At 45.5% G+C, this 19,739-nt stretch overlaps 1 protein-coding gene across 3 annotated transcripts in view; it reads right to left on the bottom strand.

Moving 5' to 3' along the window:
* The window catches only part of LMNTD1 (lamin tail domain containing 1), a 133,137-nt gene that overhangs the window by 85,456 nt on the left and 27,942 nt on the right, over positions 1-19,739 (bottom strand). For all 3 annotated transcript variants that reach the window (XR_012752963.1, XM_075343760.1, XM_075343759.1), the window contains exons 5-7: positions 14,658-14,751; positions 14,204-14,389; positions 9,892-10,017 (exon numbers count right to left, since the gene is read on the bottom strand). Coding sequence is in view for 2 of the 3 variants with exons in the window: in XM_075343760.1 (XP_075199875.1) it covers positions 9,892-10,017; positions 14,204-14,389; positions 14,658-14,751 (406 nt within the window). In the remaining variant the exon portion in view is untranslated. The remainder of the gene's footprint in view (positions 1-9,891; positions 10,018-14,203; positions 14,390-14,657; positions 14,752-19,739) is intronic.

Here is a 19,739-nt window from a genome sequence, read left to right as displayed (position 1 = left end):
GGAGGAGGCAAGAATGAGAAGAAGGAGGAGATAAGAGTGAGAAGGAGGAGACAAGAGTGAGAAGGAGGAGACAAGAGTGAGAAGAAGGAGGAGACAAGAGTGAGAAGGAGGAGGCAAGAATGAGAAGAAGGAGGAGACAAGAGTGAGAAGGAGGAGGCAAGAATGAGAAGAAGGAGGCAAGAATGAGAAGAAGGAGGAGATAAGAGTGAGAAGGAGGAGACAAGAGTGAGAAGGAGGAGACAAGAGTGAGAAGAAGGAGGAGACAAGAGTGAGAAGGAGGATACAAGAGTGAGAAGAAGGAGGAGACAAGAGTGAGAAGGAAGAGACAAGAGTGAGAAGGAGGAGACAAGAGTGAGAAGAAGGAGGAGACAAGAGTGAGAAGGAGGAGACAAGAGTGAGAAGGAGGAGATAAGAGTGAGAAGGAGGAGACAAGAGTGAGAAGAAGGAGGAGACAAGAGTGAGAAGGAGGATACAAGAGTGAGAAGGAGGAGACAAGAGTGAGAAGAAGGAGAAAAGAGAGAAGGAGGAGACAAGAGTGAGAAGAAGAAGGAGACAAGAGTGAGAAGGAGGAAGCAAGAATGAGAAGAAGGAGGAGACAAGAGTGAGAAGGAGGAGGCAAGAATGAGAAGAAGGAGGAGACAAGAGTGAGAAGGAGGAGGCAAGAATGAGAAGAAGGAGGAGACAAGAGTGAGAAGGAGGAGACAAGAGTGAGGAGGAGGAGGAGATAAGAGTGAGAAGGAGGAGACAAGAGTGAGAAGAAGGAGGAGATAAGAGTGAGAAGGAGGAGACAAGAGTGATAAGAAGGAGGAGACAAGAGTGAGAAGGAGGAGACAAGAGTGAGAAGAAGGAAGAGACAAGAGTGAGAAGGAGGAGACAAGAGTGAGAAGGAGGAGACAAGAGTGAGAAGGAGGAGGAGACAAGAGTGAGAAGAAGGAGGAGACAAGAGTGAGAAGGAGGAGGCAAGAATGAGAAGAAGGAGGAGACAAGAGTGAGAAGGAGGAGACAAGAGTGAGAAGAAGGAGGAGACAAGAGTGAGAAGAAGGAGGTGAGAAGAAGGAGGAGACAAGAGTGAGAAGAAGGAAGAGACAAGAGTGAGAAGGAGGAGACAAGAGTGAGAAGGAGGAGGAGACAAGAGTGAGAAGAAGGAGGAGACAAGAGTGAGAAGGAGGAGACAAAAATGAGAAGGAGGAGACAAGAATGAGAAGAAGGAGGAGACAAGAGTGAGAAGGAGGAGACAAGAATGAGAAGAAGGAGGAGACAAGAGTGAGAAGAAGGAGGAGACAAGAGTGAGAAGAAGGAGACAAGAGTGAGAAGGAGGAGACAAGAATGAGAAGAAGGAGGAGACAAGAGTGAGAAGAAGGAGGAGACAAGAGTGAGAAGAAGGAGACAAGAGTGAGAAGGAGGAGGAGACAAGAGTGAGAAGGAGGAGACAAGAGTGAGAAGGAGGAGACAAGAGTGAGAAGGAGGAGACAAGAGTGAGAAGAAGGAGGAGACAAGAGTGAGAAGAAGGAGGAGACAAGAGTGAGAAGGAAGAGACAAGAGTGAGAAGGAGGAGACAAGAGTGAGAAGGAGGAGACAAGAATGAGAAGGAGGAGACAAGAGTGAGAAGGAGGAGACAAGAATGAGAAGAAGGAGGAGACAAGAGTGAGAAGAAGGAGGAGACAAGAGTGAGAAGAAGGAGACAAGAGTGAGAAGGAGGAGACAAGAATGAGAAGAAGAAGGAGACAAGAGTGAGAAGAAGGAGGAGACAAGAGTGAGAAGAAGGAGACAAGAGTGAGAAGAAGGAAGAGACAAGAGTGAGAAGGAGGAGACAAGAGTGAGAAGGAGGAGACAAGAGTGAGAAGGAGGAGGAGACAAGAGTGAGAAGAAGGAGGAGACAAGAGTGAGAAGGAGGAGGAGACAAGAGTGAGAAGAAGGAGGAGACAAGAGTGAGAAGGAGGAGACAAGAGTGAGAAGAAGGAGGAGACAAGAGTGAGAAGAAGGAGGTGAGAAGAAGGAGGAGACAAGAGTGAGAAGAAGGAAGAGACAAGAGTGAGAAGGAGGAGACAAGAGTGAGAAGGAGGAGGAGACAAGAGTGAGAAGAAGGAGGAGACAAGAGTGAGAAGGAGGAGACAAGAGTGAGAAGGAGGAGACAAGAATGAGAAGAAGGAGGAGACAAGAGTGAGAAGGAGGAGACAAGAATGAGAAGAAGGAGGAGACAAGAGTGAGAAGAAGGAGGAGACAAGAGTGAGAAGAAGGAGACAAGAGTGAGAAGGAGGAGACAAGAATGAGAAGAAGGAGGAGACAAGAGTGAGAAGAAGGAGAAGACAAGAGTGAGAAGAAGGAGACAAGAGTGAGAAGGAGGAGGAGACAAGAGTGAGAAGGAGGAGGAGACAAGAGTGAGAAGGAGGAGACAAGAGTGAGAAGGAGGAGACAAGAATGAGAAGGAGGAGACAAGAGTGAGAAGGAGGAGACAAGAATGAGAAGAAGGAGGAGACAAGAGTGAGAAGAAGGAGGAGACAAGAGTGAGAAGAAGGAGACAAGAGTGAGAAGGAGGAGACAAGAATGAGAAGAAGAAGGAGACAAGAGTGAGAAGAAGGAGGAGACAAGAGTGAGAAGAAGGAGACAAGAGTGAGAAGGAGGAGGAGACAAGAGTGAGAAGGAGGAGGAGACAAGAGTGAGAAGGAGGAGACAAGAGTGAGAAGAAGGAGGAGACAAGAGTGAGAAGAAGGAGGAGACAAGAGTGAGAAGGAGGAGGAGACAAGAGTGAGAAGGAGGAGGAGACAAGAGTGAGAAGGAGGAGGAGACAAGAGTGAGAAGAAGGAGGAGACAAGAGTGAGAAGGAGGAGGAGACAAGAGTGAGAAGAAGGAGACAAGAGTGAGAAGGAGGAGACAAGAATGAGAAGAAGGAGGAGACAAGAGTGAGAAGAAGGAGGAGACAAGAGTGAGAAGAAGGAGACAAGAGTGAGAAGGAGGAGGAGACAAGAGTGAGAAGGAGGAGACAAGAGTGAGAAGGAGGAGACAAGAGTGAGAAGGAGGAGACAAGAGTGAGAAGAAGGAGGAGACAAGAGTGAGAAGAAGGAGGAGACAAGAGTGAGAAGAAGGAAGAGACAAGAGTGAGAAGGAGGAGACAAGAGTGAGAAGGAGGAGACAAGAATGAGAAGGAGGAGACAAGAGTGAGAAGGAGGAGACAAGAATGAGAAGAAGGAGGAGACAAGAGTGAGAAGAAGGAGGAGACAAGAGTGAGAAGAAGGAGACAAGAGTGAGAAGGAGGAGACAAGAATGAGAAGAAGAAGGAGACAAGAGTGAGAAGAAGGAGGAGACAAGAGTGAGAAGAAGGAGACAAGAGTGAGAAGGAGGAGGAGACAAGAGTGAGAAGGAGGAGGAGACAAGAGTGAGAAGGAGGAGACAAGAGTGAGAAGAAGGAGGAGACAAGAGTGAGAAGAAGGAGGAGACAAGAGTGAGAAGGAGGAGGAGACAAGAGTGAGAAGGAGGAGGAGACAAGAGTGAGAAGGAGGAGGAGACAAGAGTGAGAAGAAGGAGGAGACAAGAGTGAGAAGGAGGAGGAGACAAGAGTGAGAAGGAGGAGACAAGAGTGAGAAGGAGGAGGAGACAAGAGTGAGAAGGAGGAGGAGACAAGAGTGAGAAGGAGGAGACACGAGTGAGAAGGAGGAGGAGACAAGAGTGAAAAGAAGGAGGAGACAAGAGTGAGAAGGAGGAGGAGACAAGAGTGAGAAGGAGGAGACAAGAGTGAGAAGAAGGAGGAGACAAGAGTGAGAAGAAGGAGGAGACAAGAGTGAGAAGAAGGAGGAGACAAGAGTGAGAAGAAGGAGGAGACAAGCGTGAGAACGAGGAGACAAGAGTGAGAAGAAGGAGGAGACAAGAGTGAGAAGGAGGAGGAGACAAGAGTGTGAAGAAGGAGGAGGAAAGAGTGAGAATTAATAAAGGTTTTTTTCATTATTTCAATGAAAAAGTTGAATTTAATTGTTGCCATTTTATTTCGGACAGAATACTTGTCATCTAACTTGTATAGAGCTTGGAAAAAGAAATAAGCTCTAGATTTGGATCTGGGGAGATGAGTGGTGTCCAAATATTTTCAGCACCACATATCTGTGTAGACAATGTCACTGGGCAGATAAGAATCCGCTGGCCATAGTCCCGGCTCTGCTGTCCGGCGACACTAAGGTGTGCAGACATAATGTGAGGTGTGCGGCCGGTGCAGATTCCAGATATAAGGAGCTCGTCTGTGGGACATTATCTGCACCTTCTACAATCTCAGCTCGGCCCCGAGACCTCCAGACCTGACGGAGCAGATTATCAGATGTTCCGTATTACTGGACAAGTCATAAAGAAGAAAGGATGGAAATATCAAATCTACTATCAGGATTCTATCGTCAGTTTCCACCTTCATGCTAAGTTTTTTTGTGTGTGTGCAGCTCCCATGCACAGAAATAGAGGGATAGATTTGGTAATGCCCTACATCAGCGCGGTGATCATCAGACCTGCCCCGATATTTCTGTTCTTTCGGCCGTTCTATGAATACTGGAGAGGACGCGCCGACATCTTCGATAGTTGCCAAATATCACAGCATCAGAGGGGGCTCATCCTCACACCTACCCAAAAAATCAACACACCCTCCTCTACTTAAAGGGACAGTATACTGCCCCCCATGTAGCTTGTCTTCCTTCATGTGTATCCTATTGTGCTCTGACATCAGCCATTATGTTACTAAAATGAAGTAAAATAAAGTAAAGTAAAGTAAAATAAAACCCCCCACCTTAATATCACACATCCCTTTATCACCTCAGCAGCTCCTGCACTATTATAACCTGCCTTCTCTAGGGTCCTGGCCCTTTAAGAGTATAATAATATACCGTATATATATATATATATATATATATATATATATATATATATATATGTATATATATGTATATATATATATATATATATATATATATATATATATATATATATATATATATACACCAGTCCAACAATGTAGACCAGCTCACTCCTGTGAATCACCTGGATCCTCAGCTGACCTGGTTGACTCCGTTGTGCCCGGATCAGGACGTAGGAGTCCATCCATACAAATGTGAACAACAACAAGGCAGAATCCAGCAATAACGTGAGCAATCCAGGATGCTGTTAAAAAGTTTTTTCCTTCTTTTTATTCAGAAATTCATTAAAATATAATGGTCCAAGCAATTCAGAACAGCATTATCGCAGGAAAATAGCGCAGATAGGACTACGCGTTTCAGCGGTAAAATCCGCCTTCTTCACGGTCCAGAATCTGAGATTCTGGACCGTGAAGAAGGCGGATTTTACCGCTGAAACGCGTAGTCCTATCTGCGCTATTTTCCTGCGATAATGCTGTTCTGAATTGCTTGGACCATTATATTTTAATGAATTTATGAATAAAAAGAAGGAAAAAATTTTTTAACAGCATCCTGGATTGCTCACGTTATTGCTGGATTCTGCCTTGTTGTTGTTCATATATATATATATATATATATATATATATATATTAGCTGTAGTACCTGGCGTTGCCTGGGATAGTAACTAGTAACGGTCTCTCTGTCTCTCTCCCAGTCTCTGTCTGTCTGTCTCTGATGTCTATCTCTGTGTATCTATCTGTCTGTATTAGTCTCTTTGTCTGTCTCTGTATCAGTCTGTCTGTCTGTCTGTCTGTATCTCTGTGTCTCTCTGTCTGTCTGTCTCTGATGTCTGTCTCTGTGTATCTATCTGTCTGTATTAGTCTCTTTGTCTGTCTCTGTATCAGTCTGTCTGTCTGTATCTCTGTGTCTCTCTATCTTTCTGTCTCTTTCCCCATCTGTCTCTTTCCCCGTCTGTCTCTTTCCCCGTCTGTCTCTTTCCCCATCTGTCTCTTTCCCCGTCTGTCTCTTTCCCCGTCTGTCTCTTTCCCCGTCTGTCTCTTTCCCCGTCTGTCTCTTTCTGCGTCTGTCTCTATCTCTCTGTTTCTTTCCCCATCTGTCTCTTTCCCAGGTCTGTCTCTTTCCCCGTCTGTCTCCCCATCTCTTTGTCTGTGTCTTTCCCTGTCTGTCTCTTTCCCTGTCTGCCTGTCTCTGTCTGTCTCTTTCCTTGTCTGTCTCTATTTCTCTGTCTTTTTCCCCGTCTGTCTCTTTCCCCGTCTGTCTCTTTCCGCGTCTGTCTCTATCTCTCTGTTTCTTTCCCCATCTGTCTCTTTCCCAGGTCTGTCTCTTTCCCCGTCTGTCTCCCCATCTCTTTGTCTGTGTCTTTCCCTGTCTGTCTCTTTCCCTGTCTGCCTGTCTCTGTCTGTCTCTTTCCTTGTCTGTCTCTATTTCTCTGTCTCTTTCCCCGTCTGTCTCTATCAAGGTCTGTGTCTTTCCCCATCTATCTTTGTCTGTTTCTCTGGCTGTCTCCTCCTTCCCTGTCTGCCTGTCTCTGTCCCTGTCTGCATGTCTGTCTGTCTCTTTACCCATCTGTCTCTTTGATGGTCTGTCTCTTTCCAGGTCTGTCTTTGTCTGTCTCTTTCCCCGTCTGTCTCTTTCCCCGTCTGTCTCTGTCTGTCTCTTTCACCGTCTGTCTCTGTCTGTCTCTTTCACCGTTTGTCTCTGTCTGTCTCTAACCCTGTCTGTCTCTATCTCTCTGTCTCTTTCCCTGTCTGTCTCTTTGTCTGTCTGTCTGTCTCTCTGTCTGTCTGTCTGTCTCTTTCCTGTCTGTCTCTCTCTCTGTCTGTCTCTCTGTCTGTCTCTCTCTATCCGTCTCCCCACTGACATCTTATTACCTCACATATAAGCTTCTTATACTAAGAATGTCTTTTGTTCCTATAGCAACCAATCACAGCTCCTACTAATAACCTGTAGTTCCAGGCTCCATTTACTTTAATGGAGCCATGTTTTTTGGAGAGTAACAGTAAAGCGCAGGGTTACATTTTCCTGTCAAAACATAGTCTACGACGTTCCCTGGGTCACATGAGGTGTCTGTGCAAAATTTTGTGATTGTAAATGCGACAGTGCAGATGCCAATCCCGGACATATACATACATTCAGCTTTATATATTAGATGTAGATATAGTAAAAAAAATATGCAATTTTCTCATTGACTTTTAATTCTTATTGATTATGCAGTGCTTGCTGTCAGTGAATGAATGATTGTTGGTGATCCCCCATTATTTGGCACTTCTTCTTCTTTGCTACTATTTTACTGTCAGTGAATGGAGACGCAGAGCTTTTATATTGGCTGCACCGACTGCTGTGCTGCAGTGATCTCAGCTCCTCTACAGCGACACCTCCGGCTCTGCTACGTTTGTATGTCACGTGCTGCGTCCTTCCTCAGCCTCATTACTGCTGCGTTCTCCCGGACAATTCCCACTTGTGTGCAGATGAAAGAAGCCGCGAATCTCCCCGCAGGGCCGCGCCGCAGTCAGAACATTGTGTACCGGCCATCAGAAGCGCAACACCGGAGAGGGGAGGTCAGCGGCGCCACACTGCACACACATCACTGGACCTCCTGTATACAGACCCCAGACCAGCCCCCCTGTATACAGCCCCAGAGAAGACCCCTCCTGTATACAGACCCCAGACCAGACCCCTCCTGTATACAGACCCCAGACCAGACCCCCCTGTATACAGACCCCAGACCAGACCCCCCTGTATACAGACCCCAGACCAGACCCCTCCTATATACAGACCCCAGACCAGACCCCCCTGTATACAGACCCCAGACCAGCCCCTCTGTATACAGCCCCAGACCAGACCCCCCTGTATACAGACCCCAGACCAGACCCCTCCTGTATACAGACCCCAGACCAGAACCCTCCTGTATACAGACCGCAGACCAGACCTCTCCTATATACAGGCCCCAGACCAGACCTCCCTGTATACAGAACCCAGACCAGCCCCTCTGTATACAGCCCCAGACCAGACCCCCCTGTATACAGACCCCAGACCAGACCCCTCCTGTATACAGACCCCAGACCAGAACCCTCCTGTATACAGACCCCAGACCAGACCCCTCCTGTATACAGACCCCAGACCAGACCCCCCTGTATACAGAACCCAGACCAGCCCCTCTGTATACAGCCCCAGACCAGACCCCCCTGTATACAGACCCCAGACAAGACCCCTCCTGTATACAGACCCCAGACCAGACCCCCCTGTATACAGAACCCAGACCAGACCTCTCCTATATACAGGCCCCAGACCAGACCCTCCTGTATACAGACCCCAGACCAGATCCCTCCTATATACAGACCCCAGACCAGATCCCTCCTATATACAGACCCCAGACCAGATCCCTTCTGTATACAGACCCCAGACCAGACCTCTCCTGTATACAGACCCCAGACCAGACCTCTCCTATATACAGACCCCAGACCAGACATCTCCTGTATACAGACCCCAGACCAGACCTCTCCTGTATACAGACCCCAGACCAGACCTCTCCTATATACAGACCCCAAACTTCTCCTATATACAGACCCCAGACCAGCCTCTGCTATATACAGGCCCCAAACCTCTCCTATATACAGGCCCCAGACCAGACCTCTCCTATATACAGGCCCCAGACCAGACCTCTCCTATATACAGGCCCCAGACCAGACCTCTCCTATATACAGGCCCCAGACCAGACCTCTCCTGTATACAGACCCCAGACCAGCCTCTGCTATATACAGGCCCCAGACCAGACCCCCCTGTATACAGGCCCCAGACCAGACCTCTCCTGTATACAGGCCCCAGACCACACTTCTCCTATATACAGGTCCCAGACCAGACCTCTCCTATATACAGGCCCCAGACCAGACCTCTCCTGTATACAGACTAGTGATGTGTCGGTCGCGAACGATCCGACACAAAGATCTGGCTCCCTGCTGTGAACGACAGGAGCCGGATCACCAGTGTGAGCCACTGAAATCACTAAACGGCTCTTTTCGCTGTCAAACCCCCGCCTACTCAGCAATCTAAGCAGCCGTTTGTAAGTGGGCGGGGTTTAGCTGCGGGTGCGCGGGGCTTTGGCGGCGTTACTATAATCTTAAATATGTGTTCACCTGGGGTGAACACATATTTAATAAGGAGCCAAGAACGAGCTGAAAGATCTGGCTCTTTTTCGTGAACGGAGCCATGGGAACCGGATCACCAAAAAGAGCCGGACTGCCCATCACTAATACAGACCACAGACCAGACAACTCTTTTTATCCAGACCCATTTGTATATAAACCCCAGAACATAACCTCCCTATATACAAATCCCAGACCAGACCCTTCCTGTATACAGTCCCTAAACCAGAACCCCGCTGTATACAGACCCCATTTATATCCAGACTATGAGCAAAACCTCGCCTTTATCTATACCCCAGACCAGATCCCTCCTGTATACAGACCCAGACCAGCCCCCTCTATATACAGATCTCAGACCAGATCCCTCCTGTATACAGACCCCAGACCAGCCCCCTCTATATACAGATCTCAGACCAGATCCCTCCTGTATACAGACCCCAGACCAGATCCCTCCTGTATATAGACCCCAGACCAGACCCCTCTATATACATATCCCAGACCATCCCCTAATGTATATAGACCCCAGACCAGACCCTTCCTTTTTTAAAACCCCAGGACAAGCACCAGACCCCTCAGGCATACAGATGCCAGGCCAGAACCCCTCACCCCCATATATATGGACCCCAGACCTACTTAATGTAGATACAGACCCCTGTCCATCCCTTTTTACAATCCACAGACCCCGCTGTATACAGACCCCAGGCCAGACCCCTTTAATATAGACTCAGACTCCCGTTTTTGCTGAGACTACAACTCTCAGCATGTCATTGACAGTCTAGTCCAACACTTTTATCATTGTGACTCTGCACCACTTCTGGGTCTCACGTCAGTTTAGATATGAGGCACCCAGATGTCGGCTCCGGTCCTACCTTCTTCTCCAGTGATGTGACTGTGGAGGTTAATTCTTCCACCCTCCGGTGCAGGAGCTCGTTGTCCTCCTGCGCCTGTCCCAGCAGGATTTGGTCATTGTGCAGTCGCATTTGTAGCTCCAGAAGCTGTTGGGAATCAGAGAGAAGCCTGAGCTTAGATACATCTGATCATCAGCTCGTATCACATAATATAGGGTTAGATACACAGCTCAGCAGACAGTATCATACAAGTTACACTTTGAAACATTGAGATGCGACAGTGCTGAATGTATCAGAGGCGGCAGCGCTGAGGGTTTATAAATGCACCAGATATAAAGGGCTTATTCAGTGATATAGCAGAGCCAAGCCTGATAAATGTAGCAGATGTGAGGTTGTCAGATGCAGCATCCAATATGATCAGATCAGACCTTTACCAGACCTTTACATGTCATACCCCTCAGCTCCGCTACCTCTGATATATTTTGCACTGTCGCATTAGCTTTGTCAATTTCAAGGGTGCAAACACTTTCGCCCATAACAGTAGCACTGCAAGTAAACCTATTACTTTAAAGGGAACCTGTCCGTGGGTTTTTAGACCCGAAGTACAGTTATCCCAGTAGAGAACCATCAGCAGTGATCACTTCTGTATCTTTATATTACAAATCTGTGTCCCAATGTCTGGCAATCTATGAGAAGATGAGTGCCCAAGTGCGGGGCCTGGCCTTCCCTCACAGCTCTCCGGCCTCTTTCCTCTTCGGTGCCGGCCTCCTGCCTGTGATAGACAGGTGAGGCAACTCTAACCTGCTGCTCCTGTCCGACATCTCACACAGACACAGTTATTCCGGGGAATAGCGCATGCGCAGTAACATCCTGATGACAATGTGAGAGCCGCAATAACCATCTACTGATGCGCCATCCTCCAAAATGAAAATGCAGAGCCACGGGGCCTCAGGGCTCACCCGTCACCGGGCCAGTGGTATTTTGGGGTCGCTGTGACTGGCCTGACCCAGCTCCATGGCCCCGTCGGTGTCATTAAAGAAAGGTGCAGGGTGTCCCGGTAATGGGGGATGGGGGTTTGCTGTGCAGCACCACCCGTGGCCAGGGATTCAGCCGCTGCTGCGAGATGTGGCTGATGTTGACGCAGCTCAGGTAGTCCAGCTCCCGACAGGTGGAGCGAGCCCCAAGGGGAAACGGTGGTGATGGGGGAATAGGGCCATTGGCGCCAAAGCGTGGGACGACGGCGCCGGTAATAAGGGGCTGAGGCAACGGTTGTGGGTCCAGGTCTTTTACTCACATTTCTTATGATGCTGCCCTCAGGGTATCGGTCATTGCCGTGCTTGGCCCCAGCCAATCTCGAATGATTCAGAGGTCACCACCGGTGTTGTGGAGCGTGTGAGACCTTCCTCCTCTGCGCTGACACGCGGTCCCCATGGCCTGAACTAATTTGGGGACCTTGCCGTCGGTGTTAAGTGTCCCATCCCGTATGCAGGTGACGCTGGTCCGATGTGGGGTCCAGCTGTGGCCCTGATCCTATATATGTCACTGTGGTCCGGGAAAATGGGTAGTGGGCGATGGGACTTGGAATCCCCTTCCCCTGCAGATTTGTTAGAGTTCATGAAGTTTTCTCTAACCGAGGGCTCTGCACCCCGACTGGCACTGTGGGAACGGTTAGGCTCGACCTCAGCTACCATGTTCTCCTCTGTCTCACCAACTCGACCCGGTCATCTCCTGCTTCTCTCTGTCCCCCCGGTCTCTTCAGTCTGCCCGGTCATAGCTACAGAAGCTCTTAAGCACTCTCTATAGCAGCCGTGGTACTACAAGTCCCATGATGTTCTGGCACTTTCTCCTTTCCCGAGATAGCTCTGAAGCATGCATCCCAGGTGGTCTCCCTGAGGAGAGCTGGGTAGCACACCCCCCAGGGACCTGTTTTTGCTTCTCTGTCCCAGACTGATCTGACTAGAAACTGTTTTTGTTTTCTCACTTCCTCAGGCAGCCCCCACCTTTTGGATGACTAATTGGTGGTTGCCCCAGCAACCGGGAATTCCCCAGACTTTCTGGCTTCCTGTGTAACTGAGTGTTTATGCAAGTTATGAGCTCAGGATGTGTGTAAGCTCAGAACCAGTGGTTAACCTCTTCTTACCTGGATCAGGACTGCACCTTAAGACAGATGCAGGGGCGCCACAAAGCACCTGCACAAGATGTCAGTCCCTGTGACCTGCTTTTACGGCCAACACCTCTTGCAGACAGCACCATTGCAGGGAACAGCATAAATACATAGATGGATATTTTGGCTCTAGCAATGTTACTGCACGAGATATCAGCCAGGAAAACGGGTCACAGAAACTGACATCTCATTCAGGCACCATCATTCCTGGGAATGGTGCATGCGCAGATGGACATTCTCAAGAGGATGTTACTGTGCATGCGCAGCCCCCTAGAATAATGCTGTCTCTGCAAGATTTTAATTTCTGTGACCTGCTCTCTCCACCGACATCTCGTGCAGACGCTATCAATTCTTGGAACAGCACATGATATTCCATCTCTCACAACTTCATCAGAATGTTATTGCGCATGCACCACTCCCAGAATGACAGTGCCTGCACTAGATGTTGTTTTATCTCACCTGCTTTCCCTACAGACAACTTGTGCAGGCACCCTCATTCCTGGAAGCAGCGCATGCGCAGATGGATATTCCCTCTCTTGCAATGTCAATCAGAACATTACTGTTGCATCTGCCACTCCCGGAATGACAGCGCCTGCACTAGATGTTAGTACTGTGACCTGCTTTCCCTGCTAACATTTTGTGCAGGCACCCTTGTTCCTGCAGGCAGCGCATGCGCAAATGGATATTTAATTTCTCACAACATCATCAGAACATCAGTGCACATGCACCAGTCCCAGAATGACAGTCCCTGCACTAGATATCAGTTGCTATGACCTGCTCCCTGTCAACATCCAGCACAGGCACCCTCATTCCTGGGAGTGACATAATCGCAGATGGATATTCCATCACTCTCAACGTCATCAGAACGTTACTGCGCATGCAAAACTCCTGGGATGACAGTGCATATATTAGATATTAGTTGTTCTAACCTGATTTCCCTGTCAAAATCTAGCGCAGGCACCCTCATTCCTGGGAGCGGCGCATGCGCAGATTGATATTCCATCTCTCACTACATCATCAGAGCGTTACTGCGCATGCACCACTCCTGCAGTGACACTGCCTGCACTAGATGTCAGTAACTGTGACCTGCTCCCTCAGCCAAAATCTCACATAGGCGCCACCATTCCTGGGGATGACACATGCGCAGATTCCAGCTCCGGCAATTCATCGGGATGTTACTGTGCAGGCGCTGCCCCCAGAAGGTGACTGCGTGAGATATCGGTCAGGGGGAGCAGGTCACAGATACAGACATTTTGCTGAGGCGCCATCATTCTTGGGGACGGCGCATGCGCAGATATATGTCCCGGCTCGTACAATGTTATCAAAGCGTTACTGGGGAATAATGGTGCATGTACAAGATGTTAGTCGGAGGGAAGCAGGCCACACAGGCTAGTGACATGTCACTCATTAGCAGGAGATCGGCAGCGGGAGGAGAAAGAGGCTGAAGTGTAGAATTTGTAGATGGATGATGAGACAGTGGAGACTTGGATTTGTAATATAATGGTAGTGATCACTGTTATAGGTTCTTTATTGTGATGACATTACTCTGGGGTCTATGACAGGATCCCCTTAACGCTAGAAGTCCCAGGAATTTCGAGCTCCATAGGGTTTCAATGGTAGAAATGTTAAATGACCCCTCTCTGGGACTTCTAGTGTTAACCCAAGGTGTGATCCCAGTGCAGCCTCTCACGCTCGGATCTGCTACATCCCAGCATTACCCTACAGTCCGCTGGATCCTCCGGGACTGCACATTTCTCGGTGATGCGGAGGAGAACATGAGGTCGGTCTGTCGCGGGGTAGTGATGGCCTCACGCCTCCCTGCACTGCGATCAGTGGCGGCTCAGAGCGCGGCACAGACGGCGATTACATAACGCTGAACATAGGAGGACGCTAAAATTAGCAGCACGACCTTCGTCCTATGAGGAATGAGTCACCAAGAGAAGATCAATCCCCCTCCTCCACCTATATCTCAGCAACTGCATGACAGCAGCCCCCCAATGTGACCCATCCGGGGGGCGCCGTTACTCCTTATGCAGACTGCCAGGCATATAGACCAAGCAATGCACTCTGGGAAAAAAGATATGCAAATCAGCTCTCCACCCACCAGAAAAAAGTTCACTCTCTAGAGCCACCTAGTGGCCATTGCCGGCTGTACACCCAGTCACTCACACTCTGGCTGTACACGGTCTCGGTCTGGTCCTGCAGCCTCTTCATTTCTGCCTCGCTGGCCTCCTGGATCTTCTGCACAGTCTCCATCAGGCCTGGACCCCCGCGGCTCGTCCTCCGCAGCTGGTCTTCTAGCTGGAGGGCGAGGGCCTCGGACTGGGCTACTTGGGCTCTAAGCTCCTGCGACTCCTGATAACAGAAAGAACATATGGATTGTAACATGAGGGAAAAGATGGGAGACCGTCAGCATGGTCCTCACAAGCTTTCTCAGACTCCTGAATATACAGCGATGGTCCGGTACCGCAGTGTAACTAGGCAGCATTGCCTTATATATATTATATACATATATATATATATATATATATATATATATATATATATATATATACAACTGCAAAAGATCAGTGTTCTGGTTTAGTAAATGCTGGAAACAGTCAGCAAGCATGTCATCACCCACCTTCATGTGATGACCCTGCAGCTTCTCTATCTGTCCTGTCAGCTCCAGGACTCGCTCCTCAAGTGCCACACGCTGAGAAAACTCCTCTTCATATCTGCGGAGAAAAGTCACAAGCCATCACTAAAATAACCAATCACAAAATAAAATTATGCAGATAAGAAGCCCAGGTTATACCGGCTGTACATATATAATTATATACAGGAGATGCCCAGGTTATACCGGCTGTACATATATAATTATATACAGGAGATGCCCAGGTTATACCGGCTGTACATATATAATTATATACAGGAGATGCCCAGGTTATACCAGCTGTACATATATAATTATATACAGGAGATGCCCAGGTTATACCAGCTGTACATATATAATTATATACAGGAGATGCCCAGGTTATACCAGCTGTACATATATAATTATATACAGGAAATGCCCAGGTTATACCAGCTGTACATATATAATTATATACAGGAGATGCCCAGGTTATACCAGCTGTACATATATAATTATATACAGGAAATGCCCAGGTTATACCAGCTGTACATATATAATTATATACAGGAGATGCCCAGGTTATACCAGCTGTACATATATAATTATATACAGGAGATGCCCAGGTTATACCAGCTGTACATATATAATTATATACAGGAAATGCCCAGGTTATACCGGCTGTACAAATATAATTATATACAGGAGATGTCCAGGTTATACCAGCTGTACATATATAATTATATACAGGAGATGCCCAGGTTATACCAGCTGTACATATATAATTATATACAGGAGATACCCAGGTTATACCGGCTGTACATATATAATTATATACAGGAGATACCCAGGTTATACCAGCTGTACATATATAATTATATACGGGAGATACCCAGGTTATACCGGCTGTACATATATAATTATATACAGGAGATGCCCAGGTTATACCGGTTGTACATATATAATTATATACAGGAGATATCCAGGTTACACCAGCTGTACATATATAATTATATACAGAAGATACCCAGGTTATACCGGCTGTACATATATAATTATATACAGGAGATGCCCAGGTTATATGAGCTGTACATATATAATTATATACAGGAGATACCCAGGTTATACCAGCTGTACATATATAATTATATACAGGAGATGCCCAGGTTATACCAGCTGTACATATATAATTATATACAGGAGATGCCCAGGTTATACCAGCTGTACATATATAATTATATACAGGAGATACCCAGGTTATACCGGCTGTACATATATAATTATATACAGGAGATACCCAGGTTATACCAGCTGTACATATATAATTATATACGGGAGATACCCAGGTTATACCGGCTGTACATATATAATTATATACAGGAGATGCCCAGGTTATACCGGTTGTACATATATAATTATATACAGGAGATATCCAGGTTACACCAGCTGTACATATATAATTATATACAGAAGATACCCAGGTTATACCGGCTGTACATATATAATTATATACAGGAGATGCCCAGGTTATATGAGCTGTACATATATAATTATATACAGGAGATACCCAGGTTATACCAGCTGTACATATATAATTATATACAGGAGATGTCCAGGTTATACCGGCTGTACATATATAATTATTTACAGGAGATGCCCAGGTTATACCAGCTGTACATATATAATTATACACAGGAGATGCCAGGTTATACCGGCTGCACATATATAATTATATACAGGAGATACCCAGGTTATACCAGCTGTACATATATAATTATATACAGGAGATGCCCAGGTTATACCAGCTGTACATATATAATTATATACAGGAGATGCCAGGTTATACCGGCTGTACATATATAATTATTTACAGGAGATGCCCAGGTTATACCAGCTGTACATATATAATTATACACAGGAGATGCCAGGTTATACCGGCTGCACATATATAATTATATACAGGAGATGCCCAGGTTATACCAGCTGTACATATATAATTATATACAGGAGATGCCCAGGTTATACCAGCTGTACATATATAATTATATACAGGAGATGCCCAGGTTATACCGGCTATACATATATAATTATATACAGGAGATGTCCAGGTTATACCAGCTGTACATATATAATTATATACAGGAGATGCCAGGTTATACCAGCTGTACATATATAATTATATACAGGAGATGCCCAGGTTATACCAGCTGTACATATATAATTATATACAGGAGATGCCAGGTTATACCGGCTGTACATATATAATTATTTACAGGAGATGCCAGGTTATACCGGCTGCACATATATAATTATATACAGGAGATGCCCAGGTTATACCAGCTGTACATATATAATTATATACGGGAGATACCCAGGTTATACCGGCTGTACATATATAATTATATACAGGAGATGCCCAGGTTATACCGGTTGTACATATATAATTATATACAGGAGATATCCAGGTTACACCAGCTGTACATATATAATTATATACAGAAGATACCCAGGTTATACCGGCTGTACATATATAATTATATACAGGAGATGCCCAGGTTATATGAGCTGTACATATATAATTATATACAGGAGATACCCAGGTTATACCAGCTGTACATATATAATTATATACAGGAGATGTCCAGGTTATACCGGCTGTACATATATAATTATTTACAGGAGATGCCCAGGTTATACCAGCTGTACATATATAATTATACACAGGAGATGCCAGGTTATACCGGCTGCACATATATAATTATATACAGGAGATGCCCAGGTTATACCAGCTGTACATATATAATTATATACAGGAGATGCCCAGGTTATACCAGCTGTACATATATAATTATATACAGGAGATGCCCAGGTTATACCGGCTATACATATATAATTATATACAGGAGATGTCCAGGTTATACCAGCTGTACATATATAATTATATACAGGAGATGCCCAGGTTATACCGGCTGTACATATATAATTATATACAGGAGATGCCCAGGTTATACCAGCTGTACATATATAATTATATACAGGAGATGCCCAGGTTATACGAGCTGTACATATATAATTATATACAGGAGATGCCAGGTTATACCAGCTGTACATATATAATTATATACAGGAGATGCCCAGGTTATACCAGCTGTACATATATAATTATATACAGGAGATGCCCAGGTTATACCAGCTGTACATATATAATTATATACAGGAGATGCCAGGTTATACCGGCTGTACATATATAATTATTTACAGGAGATGCCAGGTTATACCGGCTGCACATATATAATTATATACAGGAGATGCCCAGGTTATACCAGCTGTACATATATAATTATACACAGGAGATGCCAGGTTATACCGGCTGCACATATATAATTATATACAGGAGATGCCCAGGTTATACCAGCTGTACATATATAATTATATACAGGAGATGCCCAGGTTATACCAGCTGTACATATATAATTATATACAGGAGATGCCCAGGTTATACCAGCTGTACATATATAATTATATACAGGAGATGCCCAGGTTATACCGGCTGTACATATATAATTATATACAGGAGATACCCAGGTTATACCGGCTGTACATATATAATTATATACAGGAGATGCCCAGGTTATACCAGCTGTACATATATAATTATATACAGGAGATGCCCAGGTTATACCGGCTGTACATATATAATTATATACAGGAGATGCCCAGGTTATACCAGCTGTACATATATAATTATATACAGGAGATGCCCAGGTTATACCGGCTGTACATATATAATTATATACAGGAGATGCCCAGGTTATACCAGCTGTACATATATAATTATATACAGGAGATGCCCAGGTTATACCAGCTGTACATATATAATTATATACAGGAGATACCCAGGTTATACCGGCTGTACATATATAATTATATACAGGAGATACCCAGGTTATACCAGCTGTACATATATAATTATATACGGGAGATACCCAGGTTATACCGGCTGTACATATATAATTATATACAGGAGATGCCCAGGTTATACCGGTTGTACATATATAATTATATACAGGAGATATCCAGGTTACACCAGCTGTACATATATAATTATATACAGAAGATACCCAGGTTATACCGGCTGTACATATATAATTATATACAGGAGATGCCCAGGTTATATGAGCTGTACATATATAATTATATACAGGAGATACCCAGGTTATACCAGCTGTACATATATAATTATATACAGGAGATGTCCAGGTTATACCGGCTGTACATATATAATTATTTACAGGAGATGCCCAGGTTATACCAGCTGTACATATATAATTATACACAGGAGATGCCAGGTTATACCGGCTGCACATATATAATTATATACAGGAGATGCCCAGGTTATACCAGCTGTACATATATAATTATATACAGGAGATGCCCAGGTTATACCAGCTGTACATATATAATTATATACAGGAGATGCCCAGGTTATACCGGCTATACATATATAATTATATACAGGAGATGTCCAGGTTATACCAGCTGTACATATATAATTATATACAGGAGATGCCCAGGTTATACCGGCTGTACATATATAATTATATACAGGAGATGCCCAGGTTATACCAGCTGTACATATATAATTATATACAGGAGATGCCCAGGTTATACGAGCTGTACATATATAATTATATACAGGAGATGCCAGGTTATACCAGCTGTACATATATAATTATATACAGGAGATGCCCAGGTTATACCAGCTGTACATATATAATTATATACAGGAGATGCCCAGGTTATACCAGCTGTACATATATAATTATATACAGGAGATGCCAGGTTATACCGGCTGTACATATATAATTATTTACAGGAGATGCCAGGTTATACCGGCTGCACATATATAATTATATACAGGAGATGCCCAGGTTATACCAGCTGTACATATATAATTATACACAGGAGATGCCAGGTTATACCGGCTGCACATATATAATTATATACAGGAGATGCCCAGGTTATACCAGCTGTACATATATAATTATATACAGGAGATGCCCAGGTTATACCAGCTGTACATATATAATT

Source organism: Anomaloglossus baeobatrachus, chromosome 4 (assembly GCF_048569485.1).
Source record: "Anomaloglossus baeobatrachus isolate aAnoBae1 chromosome 4, aAnoBae1.hap1, whole genome shotgun sequence".
Lineage (NCBI taxonomy): Eukaryota > Metazoa > Chordata > Amphibia > Anura > Aromobatidae > Anomaloglossus > Anomaloglossus baeobatrachus.
The sequence above is the reverse complement of the archived record's forward strand: the minus strand, read 5'-3'. Positions and strand labels throughout refer to the sequence as shown.